Consider the following 23070-nt stretch of genomic DNA (forward strand, 5'->3'; position numbering starts at 1 on the left):
CCTCTCCCTCTCTGAGGTGAGGATTCAGCTCCCATCCATGTGCTGGAAAGGCACAGCCCTGTGTGAGCTCTGCTCAGCTGCTCCTTCCTGCTGCCAGCTAAGAAAAATCTTCAGCTCCTCCCGATAACTTTGGGAAAATGACCTTGGTGTGCTGAGGGACAGTCAGCTGAATGTGAGCCAGCACTGTGCCCAGGTGGCCAAGAAGGCCAATGGCATCCTGGCTTGGATCAGGAATGATGCGGTGAGCAGGACCAGGGCAGTCATCCTGCCCTGTACTCAGCACTCGTGAGGCCTCACTTCGGGTACTGTGTTCAGTTTTGGGCACCTCAGTACAGAAAGGACACGGAGGTGCTGGAGCAGGTCCAAAGAAAGGCAACAAGGCTGTGAAGGGCTTGGAGAACATGGCCTATGGGGAGAGACTGAAGGAACTGGGGCTGTTTGGTCTGGAGAAGAGGAGGCTGAGGGGAGACCTTGCTGCTCTCTTCCAATACCTGAAAGGTGACAACAGCAGAGCGGGGTTGGTCTCTTCTCACTGGTGACAGGATGAGGGGAAATGGCCTCAAGTTTCACCGGGGAGGTTTAGGTTGGATATCAGGAAAGACTTTACAGGGTGGTTAGCACAGGAACAGGCTGCCAGGGACGTGTTTAAAATCCATTTGGATGTGGTGCTCAGGGACGTGATTTAGGGATGGGTTGTGAGAGTTAGGGCGTATGGTTGGGTTGCGGTTGGACTCGATGATCTTTAAGGTCTTTCCCAACCTGAGCAACTCCGCGGTTCCCATTCACCCACACAAAACCCCCGACGCCGTTCGGCCCCCACCGCCCCTTTAAATCTCCTCCCCTGCTCGCCCCGCCCTTCCTCTTCGCTCCGTTGTTCCCTGATTGACTCGCGAAGCTGCCAATGGGAGCCGGCCGGGCCCGGCGCCGGCGCGTGCCGCGTTCAAGCTTCCCTCCAGCTGCGAGGCGCTCTGGGTGGGCGGGACCCCGGGAGGGGCGGGCCGGCTTCGATAGGCGGCTCGCCTTGATGGACAGCTGCGATCACCAACCACGGGGTGGGGCGGGGCGCTACTTGCTCCCTAGGCGGCCGAGGAGGAGCGCCGTGCGGCTCGCGCTCTCGCATCATGTTCCAGGGCCCCGAGGCCGAGGCGGCCAAGCCCAGCTCCAGGTGAGGTGGCTGGGGGCCGTCGGGCGCCGCGGGGCGGTGCGGGGCGGTGCGGGCTCCTCGGTTCCAGGGCTCGGCGCGGGTCGGAGGCGCGCGGGGGGCTTCGGCCGGGGCGCGGCGCCGAGGGGCGGAGGCTGGGGGGGTCAGGCCGCGTTCCGGGGGCTCCCGGGGCTCCGGCTCCGCATCGGGGCAAGCGGCTGCGGGTTCGTTGTTCCCTCGCGGAGCCGCAACGCGCCGCGGCTGCGGGCTGGGCGCTGCTCCCCGGCCCGCCTTTGTCCCGCGTGGCGGGTAGCCGGGCTCCGCCCTGAGCGGCCGCGGGGCTCTGAACGGAGCTTTGTCTGTGGGTAAATCAGATCCTCCTGAGCTGCTCGCTGCGTGGCGCTTCCAGGTCGAGGATCCTTGCGGCCGGCGCCGGGAGAGGCGCGGAGCTACTCCAGATTTGCTCTCGTGGATCGCGGTCGGTTCGTAGAATCGTCGGAAATGATCCTCAAAGCCCTCCGGTCCCACTCCCCTGCTATGAACAGGGGCGCCTGCAGCTCCGCCGGTGCTCAGAGCCCCGCAGGCTGACCTCGGGTGTTTGCAGGGATGGAGCAGCGCTCGCTGCCTCTCTGGGCGCCCCGTGCCACTGCTTCACTGCCCGTGTTGTAACAAACTTCTTCCTGTGTCTAATCTTCCTTCTCTTAGTTTGGAATCGTTTTCCCTCGTCCTGGCACAGCAGTCCCTGCCGAAGGGTCTGTCCCTTCTTTCTTACGGTCTCCCTTTAGATATCGAAGGCTGCTCTCAGCGCTCCTTGCTGCTTTGTCCATGCTGTCCCATATGGGAGGAGGTGTTCGATCCTTTCTGTTGCTTTTCACTCCTTTTGTCATTTTTGTGATTCTCATCTGGTGTGTGAGCAGCTTCCAAACTGCTGTGCTGAAGATATTGAATGCTGTCCTAACTGTTAGCCTTGCTAACACAACAGTGCGCTGCATGTTCTGCCCTCCTCCCCACCAGCATCACTGCAGCGTGCTGCAGGGCTTCCAGAGCAATAGCATGAGTGCTCTGAAGCCTGCTGTTTGTTTGTAGGACAGGTGAGCTGTTCAGTGAGCAAGGAGCCTGCAGTGACCCACGAGCAGAAGCTGACCAGCAGCTTTCCGATCTTTGCTTCAGAGCTCGTTGATCCACACCTTGGTGTTTGCCTTCTGCTCACTGGCATAGAGGCGGTCTCTGGTGTGGAATGCAGCTCTTCTCTTTTACCTTCTTTAATAGAACTGTCTGAGAACCAGTAGGGCTTCAGTGTTCAACTTCCAGATGTATGTAACTGTAGGTGTGTGATTTATATAAATATATGGGTGGGTAGACAGAGTCTTGAGGTAATGGATAAGCCCTGGAGCTCCTTCCATAGCTTGGCTGAAAGGCTTAAGTGGGAAAGAATGTTCAAATTCAGTGTTTGAACGTTGAAAAAAAGCCCACAAGACCTGATTAAAATTCTTCAAGCCTGCTAGGAGAGAACAAAGCAATTAGTAGAGGCTTTTATACATACAGGGTAGGTTTGTAGTTTGGCTGCTTGAGATGAATTGACAGACTTCCAGTTAACTGGGGGTGCTTAATTTCCATCTGCTTAAAGTGCTTCTGTCTTCCTTTCAGCCTCTGTGGTAGCATACTCAGATTAGTACAGCTGGAGCTCAGATAGGAGTAAATGCATAAAAACAGCTGAAATGATTGGAAGTCAGAAATCGCCCCAGTTCTGTGAGGGTAGCAGCAGGCTTATTGCTTTAAGCAGAGCCCCTTCTCAAACTTGTCTTGTTTGCTCTGGTTCCTTTTGTCCATTCCATCTCCCAAATTTAAGTACTGAAAGTGCTTCTTACATTTTCTAGACTGTTGTGAATGATGGAACGTGTAACTTGCCCCTGTGATGTATGCTTTAATAGCAATTTTAGGTCTTCTGAAGTATGTGGAAGGCCTGTAGTGCAGTTGGATCCATAGCGTGTTGAACACTAAACTGTACATCAGCTTCTGCTCGGGTCCTGTCTGCACAGCTTTTACTTGCTTCCTCAAACTCAAGAGGTTTGTGGAAGCCAGCCAGCTTAAGGGCTGGAGTGCTGGAATTGGCCAGTAAAGACAAGATCCTTCTGAGGTTGCTTCTGACTTTATAAACTACTCCCAGACCAAAATGGGAACTGCTGTCTCCCTCCTCACAAAGAGAGCAGAACTGCTTTCTGCATCCTGATGTGCTGACAGAGCCCATTTCCTGATGGGGCAGCCTGATATCTCAGCTTCTGTGGGATTAAATCCTAATAAAAGATGTTGGCTGAGAGGAGCCCCTTCTTACAGCTGATGTCTGACCTGCACTGGCTGGCCTCTGCTGCAGATGATGGAGTGTTGTGCTATATTGCATTATTAATTCACTGACATTTGAATTCTCTTCATCTAGAGGGGTGGTGCTAAAGATCCTGTAATTTATTATGCCCTCTTTATATAAAGGGAAAGGTTTGTTAGGCTACAGGTCAGGTGTTTGGATTAGAAGAGGTGTGATTGAGCTGCTAGTTTTGCTCAGCCACTAAGATTGCAGGTAATTGATCAAGTAGATACAAGTGTGAAGGTGGGTTTCAATGCTTGCCTTGGTGCTGCATTGCTTTTTCTGTGGATTTTCCAGTCAATTCCACTTGCACTGCTCCCAGGTAATGGTTCTGTTCTCCTTCAGGACAGGATAAAGTGTTCAACAGGGCATTGTAAGTAGCTGTAGGTTTATTTAATGGCAAGCATGACTTCTGGTAGATTTCAATAAGTCAATATATTTCTAATATAATCTTCAATTTTAATAGAGTCTATTTGCTATACCTGTAGTGTAGATCTTTGGTCTCGATAGTTTTGCATCAACTACTGAAAATTTATCTTCTTGCATCTTCCTTCCTGTTGTCAACTCTGCAGCACTTCATGTCACACCTGATGGCTGAAACTAGAACATTTTCAGCATGATGTCTGACTCTATTTGTCTAACTTTTACTTGTAAAAATTCGCTTGAACCGCATGAGATGCAAAGTCAATAAATGAAGCTCAGCAGAAAGTCCAGGGCTGTAATCAAGGGCTTATTTTCGAGAGAAAATTTCTGACCCTGGTTTGTGTCTTCATCCCATTTGTGTCTGGCAGCACAGCAGTTTGCTCTGGTGCCACTGCTGGGACCATTTCAGGTAACAGCCGAGGAGGTGGGCAGTGCTTATGTGAAACCTGAGAATATTTTATCGGGACATCTGCTGAAAAGTAGATATTTCATGGACTCGGATTTGTCTGAAGTAAATTCAAATCAGAGTAATTAATGATGGCATACAAGGGAGAATGTGGAGGAGGGCGTCAAATACGTTTCCAAACAGGCATTCATCTCTTGCTTCCCTCCTCCCGTGCTGCAGGGTACTGAAGCCCCCTGGAGGAGGGTCCAGTAATCTCTTCGGAAGTGCAGAAGAAGTTTCTTCTTCCAGCAAGCCGCACCGAATGGCCTCCAATATCTTTGGAGCATCAGAAGAACCACAGAATCTTCCGAAAAGAACAAACCCTCCAGGTAAGGGCAGCCACTCCCACAGCATGGCTGGGCTCTGAATTGCAGAGCAGAGCTGGGTTTGTGCTGTGGAATGCTGTTGTCTGATGTCATGTTTTCACAGCATGAGTGGGCCTGAGCTCTAGATCTATTCTCATGCATGAAGGTATGAATATTTCAGTGACTTACATATTCATAGGCTTTTTAGCACATCAAGGCTAATTCTTTCTGAGCTGAGGCCTAGGAAGTGATGAAAGGAAGCTGATTCTATTCTAGAGCTCTGTTGTCAGCTAGCTGCCATGAGTACAGCTGGGAATCTGAGATCTCTATTGAATCCTTGTAACAAAGGATTTCAAACAGTATCTTCAGGTAAGAGAAAATCAGTCTCTAGCTAGTAAGGTTCCAGAAGTCTTTGAATTGTTACTTTTTTTTAATAGCTTGGTAAAACTAAGTCGTGGAAAAAAAACAAAACCAACTGTTTTTCAGGGGGAAAAGAAAGTGGTATTTTTGAGGATTCTGGTACTGCTCAGCCTCGCCCACGTATGAATCCACCTGGTGGGAAGACAAGTGATATCTTTGGCTCTCCAGTCTCTACCAACGTTGTGCGAGCACACCCAAACAAGCCTAAGGTACTGGTTTGGCTCTCACTGGAGCAAGGAGCTGGCAGCTCAGAGTCACCCTGGTGTCTGCTCAGCCATACAGCAGTGCCTGTTCTTGAGGTGACAAACCTAAATGATGCATGGGGTAACTTCAAATTAGACACTTAGTGCCCTAATCTCTTTTTATAGTTTATCTGTGGTGTGTTGGTTCTCAGGGTGTTTCCAGTTTGTGATACAACTGTTAATTGCTGTTAATAACTGTGTTAAGAAAAAAGTGCTTCTGAATCATTTGGTTTTAGGTGAGGTTTGGCTGGAGCTCTCATGGCACGCAGCTGAGAGATCTTTTAAGAAGGGTAGGAGATTTTTCTCTTTATTCTGCAATTTGGCAGAGGTGATGTTGACACCCGCTCTGGCAAACCAGTGAATGTCAGTGAGCTGCAGTGACCTTGCTGTCCTCTTTGCCTCTCCCAAATACACGCGTCTGCATTCAGTGTGAAAGAACTCCAGCAGGAGATTAAGCTTAAGTGACCAACATGAGAAAACTGCAGGTCAGCTTTGAGTGCCAGATCTGCCGTGGTTCTGTGAGGTCAGATGAATGCATGTCTTGGTACATCAGTTATTGTTTGTTGCTCTGAAAGCTGCAATATGGAACAGTTGGAGAGGCTTGTGCTTGCAACCAAATCTGGTTTTGAAAAATTAAATAAAAAAAAAGGAAACATTGCAAATTATATTCAGCTTTTGTGTTCAAATGCCCTGTGTTTGGGTTAACGACTGCTGCTTTCCTGTCAGCTGGTACTCTTGAAGGAGTGATTGCTGTGTTTCAGTGGTTCTGATATGTCAGGTACCTGCCGTGCAGCTGACACTCCTTATGATGGGAATGTAGGAGCAGTCTCATTTTTCCTGGAACCTTAGGAAGGAAAGATTGCACCAATTTAATTTTCTCTACTTTCCCCATTAAATTTGGAGGTGCTGGTTGTGGGCTCTTAGCTAACTTTTGATGTGAGATCTCTAGTTTATTTGGGAGGCATTGGGTGACAAGGGAGGAAGAAAAGAAAGGCTGTGGAATCTAGGCTGTGTTGGGAGTAGTGCTGCCGGAGTAGGAAGGTGCTTTGTGTTCCTCTGTACCCTTTGTGGGGCTGCTCTATGACTCCTCTCAGCTTTTTTTAAATGTGACATTTTAATTCTCATGAATTCCTGTCTAAATGGAGGATGGACCTTTGGAAACTCCTATGAGTTTTGCTACAGCATTGGTATGATGGGAAATACAGGAGATTGCAACTTGCAAGGATTGTAACAAATGAGCTTTTGTGGGTGAGGATAAAAGGGAAACTTTTCTCAAGTATTGTTGTGTGTTTCTGATGATCAATTAATGTTACTGGGAAATGGTCTCAAAAGCCTGTAATTACTGTCCTGTTTGGGTCGCTGTTGATGCCTACCTACATCAGGAGCTGCTGCTTATTGGTGTGAGTGCTGCAGGGCTGCTTGTGTTCCAGCTGCTCTGGGTTAAGAATTGACTTCTCTGAAGTGATATTAGGTATTTTCAGATGTGGTGACTGGAATCATAGAATTGTTTGAGTTGGAAGAGACCCTTAAAGGCCATCTATTCTAATGTCCCTGCAGTGAACAGGGGCAATTCTTGGCTTTTGGGCTGAGCTGTCTGTCAGCAGGTTTTAAGCATCTGAAGAGTTAATGTAATGTTTTCCCTTGTTTCAGTGAATTGTCTGAGATGTGCACCTGAACGTAATGTAGAAGTTAACTTTGAGAGTTTAATTCTAGTAGTGCTTTTGGGATTACACAGAGGTGGGGGGATGAAGGGCTGTGCGCAGTGTCTGCGGCTATCGGCTGTTACCACGATAAACAAGTGAACTTTGGTCAGAAACAAAGCAAAGCCTCCTGAAGATTCTGTTCTGTTTGAGGTACTGTTTGAGAACAGTGGTATACTGAGGTTGCTTTTGGTTTCATTGCAGGATCACATCGTCTTGAAGGAAGATGAAACACCAAAGAAGCCAGAAGGTCAGCAAGAGAAACTGTTGTTTTCGAGAATGTGTGCTGTGAGGGGTGGCTTCTTGTGCTTCCTCTTAACAACACAAGTCTAACACCAGAGGTTAGCGTAATATTGCAGAGGGGATTTCCTTCTCAGTCAGAAACTGAGTCATGACTTCAGGGAAGTTGTCCTCTTCCTCTTATTGAGGAGAACAGCACATGCGTGAGTCTTGATAGTGTGTGCAGTGTGAGTATCTACTTCGCTTGGTGCTGTATTGGTACTGTAGATAGAGATACATCTGCATATTTATGAAACACCCTACAAGATTCTTTCTTTCTCCTTTGCCATCTCCTACAAGTGTGTAATCTAGGCATCCTCTAGCAGTGAACAACAAATAACTGACTGACAAAATGTGCTGTTGCTCTGCTAATTATAGTTAAGGAATGATGAGTGCATGGTTTTCAAGCTTGATATGACAGAATTGCTTGGTATGTTGCATCTCTTAATTGCCTGAAAGTGCCAAAATAATTCTGAAGGTACATTGCTTAGCCTACATATCTTTCCTAGAGAGACTGCTTAAGGAAGGAAACTACTACAAAAGTGAAATTCTTTCCTGGTATCTGTTTCCTTCAGTAAAAATGAATAGGTATAAACCATGTCCTTGGTGTGCTGTGGATGGGAGACATTGGAAAGAATTTTCTCAGGATGACACATACAAAAAGTGCTTCATTCACTACAGTGTGCAAGTTGGTCTGATCCTTTTTTTTCTTTTTATTCAGCTGCAGAAAATAACAAACCACAGCTGCAAGATGGTGGCGAGAAAAAAGATGTGGGCAAGGAGGAGCGATGCAAGGAGCCAGAACCCAAGATAGACAATCATGAGCCCAGATTAGGGCCGAGGCCACGCTCACACAACAAAGTTCTCAATCCCCCGGGTGGAAAATCTAGCATTGCATTCTATTAGGGTCATCTGTTCACTTTCGCTAACGGAGTCTGCACAGAAAGTCTGGTCTGTGGTTGCAAGGTCAGTTTTCAGGGTATTGTTTGTGGATAGATCCTTAGGCTGATGGATGAGGGTTGTGCTAAAGCGTGTGGAAAAGAAATCTGGTGATCTGGGGAGGGAGGGCTGAGGGAGGGAAGGGATGCCTTGTGGAAGACAGGAGTAAGGGACTGCTTAGGTGGGTGGTGGAGGGGAACATTAGTGTAACTTTGTGAAAGAGCAGTGCTACTTTGTGGAGAGTTCATTGGGCTAGCGAGTGGCTCAGGACATGCTGGTGGAACTAGGCTTCTTTGTATGGTCAACATGTAAGACGTTGTGAATGGGTAGAGACCTGGAGGTCACATCTGGAATATTTTGAAGCAGAGCAGGTAGGCTGAGTTTTTTTCTTGGCAGTGGGAGACAGCTTCACAGTGTGAGTTGACTTGCAGTCACTTTAATGTAAATAGTTCCACTGGAACAACTAGTGCTGCCGTGTTCTTGAGAGACTTTAGTCTTTGGTTCTCTTGCCTTTCTTGCTTCACAGCATGTGATTGCTGATATGAGTGCAAAACATGCTGAAGGTCTCTTTTATACTCTCATAATCACCATATGTTAATAGATATCTTGATTTATTTTTTTCCCCTCCCCAGAGCATTCTGGCCTTTCTTCTGCCTTCAGTAATCTGCTGATTACTATGAGTAGCTCTAGCTAAATGATAACACCAGTCCAGTGTACCATTTCATGTAGGTGCTTCTAGAAGTCTTTAAATGAAAGTATCATGGTTGAGTGCTTGCACACTTTATGGAAAAGATGTGAGTGCAAGCAGTTGCTTCATAGCACTCTTTGAACAGAAACAACATGTGATCTGCAGTTACTGTAGAAAATATGCTGAGATGTCTAGCCAGCTGGCTTTGATAACCCAACCCGTATAGAAATGCCTTAGTTTCTGCAATGGTTTTTCACTTTTGTATGCTGTGGAAACCAGGACTGTTATGCTGTCTTCACCACAGTGCATTTTTCGTTGCCTGTGCTGACTCTGTTAGTGAATCCTCTCGTCTTCCGTCAGCCTCGCGTTTGCCTTTGACTGCCTCGGATTTTTGTTGCTAAGGAAGAAAGCTATTTGAATTCTTCCCAAACCATGATTGTAGTTGTTTTGAGTCATACTGTAGACTATCCTAGTTGGAGAAGCAAAGACAATACAGCCCTTTTGTTTATGCTGGCTTTCTTAAGTCATGTTTGGAAAATGTGCATTTATTGAACAAGAGGATGGGGGGAGGGGGGGTTGCTCCCACCGTTGTTTCTCTGAATGGGCTCCTGGTCATATTCAGAGCTTTTGTATTTGAATGTCAGCGTTAAGTGCTTAGACAGTCCAGTGTATTTAGTAGTGACTTTTTAAATTTGACATTTGAAAACAGGAGTTGTTCAGGTACACCAAAGAACAAGTGGCCTTATCTGCATATATCCACTGCTGTTCTAGCCCAGGTTCCCTGAAAGTCGCTGCTGTTTAGAGGGAACTTTCTGGGTCAGGTGCTAAAAACACTCTTGATTATGGTGCTTATTAGTCTGTTCTGTTTAAAGTCTGCTCTGCTTAGTTTGTCAGAAGTGATGGATGACTGTTTGAAGACTTAGTTGCCTTTTCAGATTGTGAAAGTGAAATATATGGGGCAATGTGAAGGATCTAAATAATGTGGAAAGTAGGAGTTCCAAAGCTTCTGTGTCTTTCACGTGGATTTGGGGCTCTCTGTTGTTTGGCTCCCTTGAAGAACAGCACAAGGATTCTAACTTAAGCCTTATATTGCATTTATGCTACTTCCAAACATGTATTTGTTAGCAGCTTTTCTCAAGTCTGTGCTGCTATGCCTCTGGCTGAGCTTCAGTCACTTCTGTTTCAAAACCTTGGTCCATACCTGACAAGATTTTAAGAGGTTACTAAATTAAAAAACAAAAACAACCTCAACCAGAAGCTGCTTTCTGCATTGAAAGATCTGGTACAGTTGACGTTGTCTCTAATACTGAGCTTAGGTCTGTCATCTCTTAGTGCATTGGCTACAGTGCCTGTCTTTTAAACAGACTTCAGACTGGGCCTTTACATTGGTTAGTTTGTTTTCATGGTTTTTTTGTTTGCTGTCTAAACCGTGCCTCCAGTTCTTCAAGTGAACCTGTTGAGAGCCTTTCTCTGCCACAGAAATGATTTGAAATCAAATGATGAATCATGCACTTGTCAATAAACCTCTGTATTTTGCTACTTTACTGTGTGCTGTAGATGTGTGCTCTTATAAACTAATTGGTGGCCTCGCCAAATAACACTGAATTTTATCTGAAATTGGAGAAGTTGCACAAAGTTCCTGGGCCTTCAGTAGTGTAAAGCTTTGGAGATGTGACCCTGCCTGAGGTTGCTCATGAGAAAGCATCTCTTACCCCTGGGGAGTTAAGGAATGCAGCGAGGGTGGGCTAGTTAGGCTTATTTTTGGGGAGGGAGATAACATTTCATGTTCTCCACAATACAGGAATGCTGTTATGCTCTTCAGTGTTGGTCTGAATATTCAAATATTTTTAATATTTAAGTATTTGTAGTACCGTGTAATAACTCCCCCTAAGCAGAGGATTCTCTTTATGTGAAGAAGTTGTGTTCCTACATTTTCCAGTGAGTGTAAAACTGCCCTCCTGTGCCGTGTTATCTCTGCCAAGAGAATGGAGTGACCATAATTTTAGTTCAGGTGAGTTGGACGTGGTGGCTTGTCAGCTGAGGTGTCTGCTGACATTGTGCCTTAAGTTTCAAGCTGTGATGCCCTGCAGAGCCTCTCACTCAGCACCTGTTACTAGTCATTTCTCTATTCTGCACTGAGAGATTTGCCACTTACAGTTGAAAACTCTTCTCTCAAGCATGCACAATGCTTTGGATAGGATCTTCGTGTGAGAACCTGTGAATGTCCTTGTTGCAATGCTTGTTGCACTGGTAACAAGAGATTGTCCCTGCAGACTATAGAACAGTTTCATTTCACATCTCTGCACGTAACTTCATTACTTTGCCCCTAAATTGAGGATTTGAAGCCCCCTTGGCATAGGTTGTTATCCAGGTTACTGGTCCAGTTGTGGAACGAAAATGCAAATTTGTCTTATGTTGAATCAAGACCGGTGCAGTTTTTCTGCTGTTAAGACTGCTGACTGTTGTGCACTACATTTTAAACATCTTCTGATATTGTTCTCTTGCATCACTGCGTGACCTTTGATAAGCAACACCCACGGTTTTCGCTCTCGATGAAGAAAGTTGAGGCACTGTGCCTGAAGGAAGTCGCGTTACTGCTTTTTGGTTTGTCGCAGCTGCCTGGTGCTCATGTGATGGAGAACTGCTTGATGCCTGCCTGTCAAAGTGTCTGTAGTTCGGGAGTCAGCTGGTTTGTTCAAGTCCTCTGAATTGGCTGTTATTTAACTTGTGCTTCAAGCTCTGCTGACATCCTGTGTAGCATCGCTGTGGGGAAGATGAAGGTTTAGAATGCTGAGGCTAGGGGCTTTGCATTAACTTGTTTGTCTTGAAAGATAAAGAAGTGTCACAACCAGGATGTGTTGGCTATAGAAAGCAGAAGGATACTGACTTATGGGAGCATAAACTATGGGACTGACAATAACAAACCTTTCATGTGACTACTTTTTATCTGTACAGAAAGTAATGATTTACTGCTGGCCAAAAACTGATGAACAGACCCCAACCAACAGGCAGTGGGTTATGTGGATGTGTGGGTTCCTGCTCCCCTTCCTGAAAGTGTAGTTAGTGAGCAGAAAGAATGGTTTTTAAATGCTGTGTTAAATTTACAGCCCTATTTTTTTTTTTTTTTTTATTTTGCTGCTGCGAATGAAGATTATCCACTCAAATCTGACTTTCCCTTCTTTCAAGTTGCAATGCCTGTTGTTAACACAAATCTCCTCTTCTTCAAGCAGCTTGAAATGCTGACTGTCAATGACTTGACTTGAAATGCTGACTGCAAGAATGCTTTCATTCACTTTACCCATCAGCCTGTCTCCAGCCTGCTTCTAATTCTGGACTCCTATCCTATCTCTTCCCTCATACGTATACATAGATTTTAAAAAGCAGCTTTTCATTATCCTTCCCATTATACTCCCTGATACATACTGTATGCCACTTAATGCTTTGTGTTAAAGCATAACAGAAGCATAGAAATGTCTATCAAAAGTGGTGGGTATCAGGAACGTGGTGTTGTGCCTGTCAGTTCATGAAGATGATGGCTTTGCTTCAGCTGCTGCTGCATGTAACTGTGTGCTCCACTGTGTCAAAGAGTTCAACGCGCTGGATTCTGGGAGTGTGCTGTGGAGTAGTGCTGGCAAAAAGAGTGAAAAACCTTCAGCGTGAGCTGCCTGAAGTCCCCTTTCTAGTTTTGCATAGTTTGTTGTGAAAGTTGCTACCCAGTGTGTTGTATGCAAATAAAGGTTCTGCCAAATAACATTATCCAAAAGAATTTGATTATACTATTTCCAGGGTTGCCCTGGGCTAGAGAGAGGGTAAGGAGTGGGGACTTTCAATTACCTGCATACGTAAATGCAACACTACAGAAATTCAACAGATGCAAACAGAGTTGTTACTTTCCATTTATTACAGCATATTGACTCCTGTGAAAGCCACTCTCATTTTTGTGGCAGGCTTAATGAATGTAAAGAACCATTTAATTACTTTGGAAAAAGTTTATCAGAAGTGAGCTCTGACACTGCAGTGGCTGCTGTCAAACAAGCAGGAATACAGGCAAAGCAAAGCTTTCTTGTCATCGTTGGAGTGATGGATGAAAGGAGCAGTTAAACACGAGTGACAGGAAGCTGCTGATGTACTCACGTGAGGAAGCACAGGTACTGTTGTTTGTTCTCTGCCTCCTTACTGTAGTTACATCAGATTCAGCCTTTTAAGTCTGACCTGAAAGACATGAATGGCCTTTTGGAAACAGTTTGTCTGTAAGAGGCTCTAGTAGAGTCGTCCTACCCAAAGATGGGTCTGGGCTCACGGGCAGCAGGGCTGCTAGGAATTCCCTGTTGCTCCCACCCTTTATTTCTTTTTAAGCTCATAATAGTTTTTAAGAGCATTTGCAGGGATCTTTGCAGTGGTATCCATTAAAAACTAACCAGCAGAAGTTCTCATGTTACATGCTGCAATGCACAAATACATAGGAAAGCTTCACAATGACACCTGGTAGGCAGTAAAACTTCCAGGGCTACATCTACATGAGAACCATTAACCAAGGGCAGGTTCTATGGAAAGAACAGCTCTTCCTCAAAGCAGGAGAGTAAAGTTGTAACCAGAAGTAGATGATGGGATGACAAACAAGGACTGGCAGGTTTATGAGCTTCCATAGTGAAACAAGAAAAGGACTTTAGTGCACGTTCCAGCACACATTACAGCCACACTGAGTTCAGCTGCAGCAGTGTATGGTGTAGAAACTGGGAGAGCTGATCACCTCCTGTTAATCAGACTGATTTGACTGACAGTCATTGCTTTAAAGCCAGGTGTTGGTAAAATATGGCACACAAAATCAGCTCTTTTGAACACAAGGTTTCTTTTGTAGACAAACCTCCAGCATAAGAAAGTGCTGAATGTGGGTTTTTTCAATAATGCCTCTCCTCCTATGAGAGCTGGAACTGTTCAGCCTGGAAAAGAGATGGCTTAGGGAGAGCTTATCAGTGGGTGTAAATACCTGCTGGGAGGCAGTGGCAAACAGGGAGCCAGACTCTGCTCAGGACAAGATGGGGCAAAACTTAGTTTTTGTTTTTACCGGTGAGGGTGGTCAAATATGAGAACAAGCTGTACAGAGGCAGTCGAGTCTCCATCAGTGGCAACACAGCTTAAGAAAATTTTGCTGCAAAAGGATGGATTTGTCTTCTCTGATCACCCTGAAAGAGGTGGCTTTACTGGCAATGCTCTGAGTGACTTTTAGTGCTTTTAGTGCTCATGTTAAATGTAACTTGAACAAAACTTTTTCACTTAAGAATTTATAATTAATCTAAGTCATTTATTTCAGCATGCCTTGCACTTGGCAATGTTAAAAGTTTACTTCATTCTTGAAGCATAACTTGTGCTTCTGTAAACAGTTGTTGTGTTTGCATTTTGCACAGTGCAACTGAGTAAAGCAAGCCATTAATGAGTGAGAGCACCCTGGCTTAAAGGACAAAACTTCAGATTGAAACCTCTTATGCTTTTGAGGGTGAGTGGGCAGTGCTTGTGGAAACCTTGCTGCTAAGGCAATGTGCAATTAAGCTGTGCTTGAGGCAGAAGGCAATCCCTTTGATTAACTTGGTATTCAGCCTCCAGCCTGATGGTTAGCATTATTTTGGATATCTGATTTGTACAAGAGGCATAGTAATATAGGACAGCAGGGTGGGACAGGGATTAACGAGTTCTGATACACAGAATTCTTGTGACTGAGCATCAGTAGTACGGGCAGGCATGTCTTAGGGAGGGAGCTTCTATGCAAGACTGAAAAGCAGCTATCTAGTGGCTTATGAACAAGCTGGGGCTCGAGAGGTTTCCCTTAGTGTAGTCTAGTTCTTGAAGCACCCCATGCAGGTTTGTGTGTGTTGGAGAACTGCTTGACTGTCGTGTTTCATTTGAATGCCAGATACAAGAAAGTAGAAGCAGTCTGCAGTAATTCCCTCTGAGATTCCCTTAAGCATGTTTTAAATGCATACGCTAGAAATCAACTTTCAGATGGGTTAGTGCTGTGTCTGGCAGCTGTCATTCTTCTCAGAGGTTCAGCTAACAGAGCCTCTGTCTCCTGCTGCATCACCAAGGAGCAGTGTGGTACCCGCAGGGACTCTGCCCTCCTGCTGCACAAGGTTCCCTTTCTTGTTCTGTTCTGCGGCCCACCCTAAAAATTCACAGAAGCACTTAGTGGCAAAAAGGTCATTGTTCCTCCTGCACAAATATCACAAGGGTGAGGAGGCCTTTCCCCTCACCTCCTTTCAAAAATGCTACACCCACCAGTAGCTTGATGCTGGGTCAGACCAGTAAGTGCTGCGTCAGTATTCTAGTAGCTGACTCTTCCTATGGAGTCCTCTTTTTGTGTTGGGGAATTACTCATACATGTATCCAACAGCTGTGACATCAATAAAGGCAAGCTGGTGATGCAAGGCTATTTTCCACCTTTGTCACGTTTACTTGTTTCTTGTCCGCGATGTTGAGGCTTATGGAAGCAACGAGGCACAAATAGTGTTTACCAACATAAGGACCATTGCGTGTTGCCAGAGCTGCAGGAGAGTCTTTAATTTGCTAGAAAAGGGCAGAAAACATCTCAAGGGACCAACTGTTCTGTCTTAAGGCACCTCTCTAGTTCCATGCAGGTTGTGAAGACGCTGATTTCTCTTCACAATATTCCATTAACGTGCTGCTGATGTCTCTGTATGGAGTGGCAGGGGAAGCATTCCCACCTGCACTTTGTTCTGAGAATGTGCCCAGCAAGATTTGAAAGGCCAGTTCCAATCATCTGGACAGAAGTTGCAAGCCTTATAGCTGTTCCTAAAGTTGCTTGGGAGACCACAGGAGGTATAGATAGCCTGGCAGGAGTAATGAAAAGAAGAATTAGCAGTTTTTGAAGGTGTTAGATTGTCATTGGTTCTAAGAGGAATTAAGAACTTACTATTTCCATTAAATAAACATCTGTGCTTCCTCTTTAAGAAATATGGTGTACATCCCTCCCAGCCAATGGCAGGTTCAAGACTGTTCTCTATCCTTTTCAAGCAGCTTGAGAGAGCATAGACAGTGTGTAGTTTCAAACTGGAATAAGGCGACTAGATTCCTGAATGGGACATGATGGCTTAGCACATAAGCCTCTAAGGAAGTCTGGTTGAGAAAAGCAAAATCACTGGGAAAAGCAAAAACAAGCTTAATGCTTCATGCTGTAACAAACAGTCCTTTACTCTGGGTTTTGTGCTATGGTGGTTTGTTGCTGGGTATTTGCAGCTAGCCAAGTTCTTCAGGTTTGGAGTGCCAGTGACTTCAAACCATTCCTGTTCAACTTGCTCATCAGGACACGTGGCTGATATTGTAGCAGGCTATTGCTAATTCCACTCATTAATTGGGACAAAACCTTACCAGAGAACCTGCGTCAAGAATTCAGGTGAAGTGGCAGGCTTTAATAAAGAGAAGAAGAAAAACCATTCTGCTCTTAACAGTTATAGAAATGAGCTCAGGCTCGACTTCTCCAATCATACTTCCGTTTGCTAGCATTTGGTGCTACTGCAGGAACAGAGGCTTGCATACAGGTGGGTTTATGTTATTTCCTCCAGTTCAGATCAAAGAGCATCTTGCAGGCTACAGGGAATGAAAAGAGTGCTTGACCAGGAGTAACAAGCCAAAATCTGGTGAGGGATTGTAGCAGACATTTGGAAAGGTGGGAGAAACGCACTGGGTACTCATAACTAATATGCCAACTGCTGCAGAGAGAACAGGGGAGCTGAGGTGCTGTACCAGCAATATTTACTGCATATACAGTGCAGTGCTTGTTGCACAGCAGTATACACAGCAGCCTGCTGATTGTAACCAGAATATTTATCTTGAATAAACTTGCTAAAAATTAAAACAAAGAAAGTGAGGTCACTTGATCTGGTTGTTTTGATGGAAAGTAAACCTGAGCACAAACATACAGCAAGGATGTTAATGAGAGGATTTGTAAGGAACTTTGGTACAGTCTGGTTTGCCTTTGTTTCCTTTTTAATCGACACACATCAGATGGAAGCTGCTAGTTTAAAGTGCCGCTTTGAAAGGGTTTTTGCACTCAAAAAACTGCAGGTTAAGGTTGTACTTATGTTCAGAAACTTCAGCACAGCTCACAAGAAGAATTTTGCCCTTGCTTATCCAAAGCAGGATTTGTAATGTTTCTCTTTGAAGAGGCAGGAAACTTTCTCATTCCAAGGGTGAGAACACTGAGGGGCAGGAAAGTATTTCAAAATAATGTCAGCACAGATCAGTGTAGAAATTGAACATCTGTGTCTTAAAGGTACCAGGAATTACAGAATCACAGAATCACCCGGGTTGGAAGGGACCTCAAGGATCATGTAGTTCCAACCCCCCTGCCTAGCAGGGCCACCAAACATACACAATCAGATCAGGTTGCCCAGGACCCCGTCCAACCTGGCCTTAAACACATCCAAGGACGGGGCATCCACAACCTCCCTGGGCAGCCCGTTCCAGGGCCTAACCACTCTCCTTGTATAGAACTTCCCCCTAACATCCAACCTAAATCTTCCCTCCTTCAACTTCGATCCATTTCCCCTAGTCCTGCTGTTGTCAGCCCTTTTGAAGAGTTTACTCCCCTCGTGGGTGTAGGTTCCCTTCAGGTATTGATAGGCTGCAATGAGGTCACCCCGCAGCCTTCTCTTCTCCAGGCTGAACAAGCCCAACTCCCTCAGCCTGTCCTCATAGGGGAGGTGCTCCAGCCCCCTGATCATCTTAGTCGCCCTCCTCTGGACCCTTTCCAAAATCTCAATGTCTTTCTTGTACTGAGGGCTCCACACCTGGACACAGTACTCCAGATGGGGCCTCACAAGAGCCGAGTAGAGAGGGACAATCACCTCCCTGTCCCTGCTGACCACCCCTCTCCTGATGGAGCCCAGGATCCCATTTGCCTTTCGAGCTGCCAGAGCGCACTGCTGGCTCATGTTCAGTCTCTCGTCCATCAGGACCCCCAGGTCCTTCTCTGCCGAGCTGCTCTCAAGGACCACTCCTCCCAGCCTGTACGGGTGCCTGGGGTTCTTCCGGCCCAAATGCAAAACCTTGCACTTTGCCGTGTTGAACCTCATCAGGTTCACCCGAGCCCAGCCCTCCAGCCTGTCGAGGTCCCTCTGAATGGCATCCCTTCCTTCCACCGTATCAACCGCACCACTCAGCTTGGTGTCGTCAGCAAACTTGCTGAGGATGCACTCAATTCCCTCATCGATGTCATTAATAAAGATGTTAAAGAGCACCGGTCCCAAGACAGACCCTTGGGGGACACCACTTGTTACCGGCCTCCACCTGGACATAGAGCCATTGACCACCACCCTCTGTCTGCGGCCTTTCAACCAGTTTCTTACCCATCGGGTCGTCCACCCATCAAATCCACTTCCCTCCAATTTGGAGATGAGGATGTGGTGGGGGATTCTCCCACCACACTCCCATTCTCCCTCAGTCTCCAAGGATCCTTTTTGTTAAAGCAGAAATTATACAAACCAGATTTAGTGTTCGTGGTCAGGAAGTCAGCCTTTCACCTTCTCTAGGGGGACGCAAAAATGGCATAAAAACTTACTAGATTCTTTGCGGTTTACAGTCATAGCATCTTTGAGAGACCAGTGTAGAGATCTGTACCTGCCTGAACCTCGTTTGGCTTTGCATGGCTTCTCCCAATTAGTAGTAATTAGCCTTTATAGCTTGTGCTCATCCGAGCATGGAACAATGCTGTGCTCTGATGTTTTACTGCAGTGATAGCTACCAACCTCCTGTGGCCGTGGGCCCGCTGTTTTCCAAGTGGGAAGATGCAGAGCATATTTTGCCAGAAAAGATGTTTGAAGTGTGACTTAGTGGCTGAGTTTTTGCTGCGCAACAGAATGCAAGGAGGCAGAATTGCAGAAATGAGGATTCCATTTTCAGTTTTAACTGTTTTGGGGTCAAAATGAGAAGGCAGCTCATAGGAAGTCCATCTCATCAAGGTGAACCTTTTTTGCTTTGAATTTATTTGTTTTAATATTTAGAGTTTGTTCTACATTTGTTACAGCAGTTGATGGCATTTCTTCATTCTCAGCTTCAGGGCAGACTGTGCTATGTATCACTAATGAAATAGTACCAAAATAATGTTTGTGTTTTTACTGACGGCCTCTGCTCTTTTAAAAGTTCACAACCAGAGAGAAGCCACATTATCCATGTTTTACAAATAGGAAGAAAGCAGCAAAATGATAAACGTGAAGCAGAGCCACAGGACAGAAAAGGGAGTCCCAGTTGAGCTGAGCTGTCATAAACAAATGGAAATAGGAAACAAAGGAAATCTGTAAGACTTGGGTTGGGATGCAAAGGTTTCCTCGCTTCCAAAGCAAGGCTGATGCAAACTTAGCTTCATTCCAAGCACAGCAGACAACGAGCTGGAACTGCGGGCAGAGCTGCCTGCGGCGGTGCAGCTGAAGCTCCACCCGTCTGCACAGGCAGCCAGCTTGTGGGACTGGCTCAAAGGTGAAATGTCTATGGGCTGTTTTTCAAACAGGGCATTTCTTCCCCTTCTCCCAGATGGAATGAATCACTTCCCTTTAAGTTGTTGTTCAGAAGCCTCCTTCAAACTGTCTTTGAAGGGAAAGTCAAAGAATCCTCATACTCTTCAGCTAAGTGTTAAAATCATGTTTCTCTGTGTTTCACAAGTGGAAGGAAAAGGTATGTCATTCCCCTATTTCCCAGTCAGCTAAAAATGAAAGGTGTGTGAGGCTCAGAGAGGTCTGTGTCGGTCGCTGGGGCTGCAGCCATTGAGTAACACATGGCGTCTGCTGCAAAGGGGAGAGCTCCATTTGGAAGAACATGATGGTGAGAACCAGGAGCCAGTGGTGATGCGGAAGATGCCGGCTGTCCTGAGTCCTCTGCAAAGAAAAGATGCCCTCAGTCAGCACTCTGCTGTAGGCCATCAAAGGATGCTGAAGTCTTAAGAAGTAGTAGCAGAGAATGCAAAAGCAGCTCACACACCTCTGACAGAAATTCTGCACGTGCTGTAAGTGTGAAGAATCTGTTCTTTATTCAATTTAAAAAAACCCACAACAAATAACATCCCACAGTGCCATTTTATAAAGGCTATGGATGCAGGACACTACTCCGAGCAGGCTGTAAGAGCCTACTGCACAACCTTGGAGAAACCAAAAGATACCATATAAACGGCTACAGCAGGAAAGAGAAGCCAGTGGCAACACATAGTGAGAAGAAAGCTGTCTAATTTTAAGTGCCAGAAAAAGTTGTATTGTATTGTCTTAATGCTTATTCCAAGACAGATGAATGCAATGAGGAATGGAAGATGAAGGCTGGCAGAAAATAGTTTGGTATTGGCCAGATAACCTACTTTCTATTCCAGATCTTGAGATAGAAAGCAGTTTCAGAAGGAGACTATTATCTAGTTTTATCCAGAAAAGCCTCCTTTGAGTGGTGACCAGTAAGAAATACCTGCCTCAATGAAGTAATGCTATTCAGAGTGCTGAGGTGGCTCTCCAAAGGCTCCAAATACACGTGATCTGAAGAGAAAAGTTGCATTTGCCTGACAGCTTGCAGATGCCGTATCCTTAGATACCCTTGAAGTCCTATGCAAGATTTAATGCAGCGGTGCTGATGCCCTCTCCTGGCCGGTAGCAGTGCTTACCTCTGCATCTCAGCCTGTCAGAAATAGAGATGGGAAAGCTGTGTACAGCCTACCACCTTTTTGGATTCTTGCTGGTTAACCCCATCCAAGCCAAGCTAGTTCAGACCCACATTATCGGGTGTGCTGACCACGAGGGCTGAAATAAAACCAAGCACACAAAGCAGGAAATGACACAGCAGGTGTTAGAAAATCAAGTGACAAAATCATGTCATGCATATAATACACAGAATTCCCTATGACTGTTCTCAGCTTCTCTTAACATTAATGCTACAGTCTCACAGTAGGACTGTTTACCTTTTACCACCCTCTAAGACAATCCTCAAGCTCTTTGTCCACTAAAATTTCCACCCTCTGGAACTGCCAGAGGCCTGTGACACTGAAGCGCCTCTCTGAAGATGGCCACTTTGTTGGGCTGTGATCAGAATGGCTTCTGAACTGCAGCAGGCCTGTGCCTAGCAAGCCCAAGGTAAACACAGCGCAGAGATTGAGAAATGTCGATGAGCACAAAGAGGCGCTGCACTTGGGTTGGTACTGGCAGCCAAGTTGTACCTCTTCACTTGACCAACTGCAGGCATCACATCAATTTCACCTGTTAGTGTGTGTTAGTCTCCATAGACTTGAGTCAGGTTACGTGCCAGAAGCAACCTTGGCAATGGGCATGTGCTGCAGACAACACCCTTCTCTCAGAAACAGATTTATATCTGTTTTCTTCTGCAAAGAGCCAAAGCAATCTCTGCACGCACACCTCATCTGATGAACCTGTCCCTTCAGGGGCTACCAAAGCTGCTGTGCTGCACTTGCAAGTGCAGGTGAGCACAAAACTGGTGGTGCCAGATGGGGTGCAGCATGCCATGCCTGTCAGTTTCTCTCCAAGTGCTGGCATCAACAGAAGAGAGCAACAAGCAGGTTAGTTTCGGAGGACATTTAGTTCACATACACGTCCCCTTTTTCACTGATGATTGCTCATATTGCTTTGTTGTTCAGGACACTTTTCTATAAACCCTGAGGACATCCTGAGGCAGATCTTCATAACCACCACTCCAGCATCTGAAGACATAATGGCACTACTTAACTGCAGGGTGAAATAATTCATCTTTTCTGCTACAGGCAGATCATCTCTGCACAAAGCAGGGGACAGCAACTCGAGCATCCTAAAGACACAGATCCTAAGGAGATTCACTAAGAAACGTAGTGAAGATTCTGCTTCTCACAGTAATTTAAACCTGTGGCCTAGGTCAGTCCATATACAAGACCTCTTTAGCTATGCCAATATGCTTGTTATTGAGTGGCGGTCAACCGGGGGCTGTGACTGGCCTTTACAAGGGCAACAGGACCCCAAAAGCTCTTGGCGCCATCTCCAGCAACATTCTGTTTCCCCTGGTCAGAAATGCTCCCACAGACAGTCGTTTTCAGCTTCTCCAGGGCTGCAGCAAAAATAATGGTGTAAATTGGCATTGGGGATGGCATCAAATGGAGTTGTTTATTAGTGTGATTCTGTGCACAACCCCAAGGCCCTGTGGCTTCAATCATCAATCTGACTGCAAGGCAGAGGGAGGGACACCATTTAACAAAAGCCAAATCCTCAGGGAACATAGGCTTAGGTTGGATCTCACGTTGTTGTAACTATTTGGTGAGTCTGCTTGTAATCCTGCTGACTCCACCAGTTTGGCATCATAGGAAATGACAACTGCATTTCACTTGGTTTTATTCATCAGCAATTCAAGAGGTATTGATAATTTTTAATGGTACTGATAAATTTTAGCTCAAATGCTAACATTGTAACAGCACTTAATCATAAACCAATTAGGAGGTGAGTAACACGACTTAATGAAAATGTGATAATTAAACAGAGGCCTGAGTACAGATTCAGAGATGACGAGATCCAATTCACTAACAGGATACCCTGCATCTATGGACAGATACACACACGGATAAGAGAAATACATGGATCTAATAAAACAACACCCACATTTGCACAACAACTGCGTATAATTACAGGGCATAAACAAGTAGGGAGGTGGATGCAAGAAGAGTGAGCTGGGCTCTGCTCACGGTTTCCCTCGCCTTGAATGTAGAGCAGGCATTCATCAAGCACTGCCATTCCTCAGCAGGTGACAACTGAGGCTGACTCGAGTGGCAGGACTTTGCCCCGGCTTCCATTGATCGACAGCCCCGAGGATTCGGTCGTCCCTGAGAGGCGTCCCGACCCAGGTTGGGCCAGGTGCTTGTACAGAGCAGCTCCATGGATGGTGCCACCTTCTGCTGCTTAGCGCCAGCGGCACAAACGCCAGCACTTGCTGGCCTCACCAATTCCGTGCTGCCCCCTTGGCCAGGATCCAGTGGAACGGGTGCACGGCCCCTGAACTCTGAGCAGCAGGGAAATCAGGAGAACAGAATGCAGGTGCTGCTGATTTTGACCAGTTTGCTTTCAGACTCACTGCACAGTTTCAGGAAAAGTGTCCCCACAGTATAAGAAAGAAAAGGA

At 45.9% G+C, this 23070-nt stretch overlaps 1 protein-coding gene across 1 annotated transcript; it reads left to right on the forward strand.

Annotated features, from left to right (window-relative positions):
* Nucleotides 1-1060: 1060 nt before the first annotated feature.
* On the forward strand, nt 1061-10483 carry JPT2 (Jupiter microtubule associated homolog 2). Its single transcript, XM_042835385.1, has 5 exons — nt 1061-1165; nt 4549-4697; nt 5160-5302; nt 7240-7285; nt 8036-10483. The coding sequence occupies exons 1-5, from the start codon at nt 1122-1124 to the stop codon at nt 8218-8220; spliced, it is 567 nt and encodes a 188-aa protein (XP_042691319.1). The 5' UTR covers nt 1061-1121; the 3' UTR covers nt 8221-10483.
* The last annotated feature ends 12587 nt before the right edge of the window (nt 10484-23070 follow it).

This window comes from Centrocercus urophasianus, unplaced genomic scaffold (genome assembly GCF_019232065.1).
Source record: "Centrocercus urophasianus isolate 14NV4802_14NV808 unplaced genomic scaffold, USGS_Curo_1.0 seq_51, whole genome shotgun sequence".
Classification (NCBI taxonomy): Eukaryota; Metazoa; Chordata; class Aves; order Galliformes; family Phasianidae; genus Centrocercus; species Centrocercus urophasianus.

Bases quoted from the DNA above. Each gene is read 5' to 3' on its own strand.
- JPT2 (XM_042835385.1), top strand. From the start codon at position 1,122: ATGTTCCAGGGCCCCGAGGCCGAGGCGGCCAAGCCCAGCTCCAG. The intron at 1,166-4,548 runs GTGAGGTGGCTG...CCCGTGCTGCAG, and splicing joins GCGGCCAAGCCCAGCTCCAG to GGTACTGAAGCCCCCTGGAG. The intron at 7,286-8,035 runs GTCAGCAAGAGA...CTTTTTATTCAG, and splicing joins AACACCAAAGAAGCCAGAAG to CTGCAGAAAATAACAAACCA.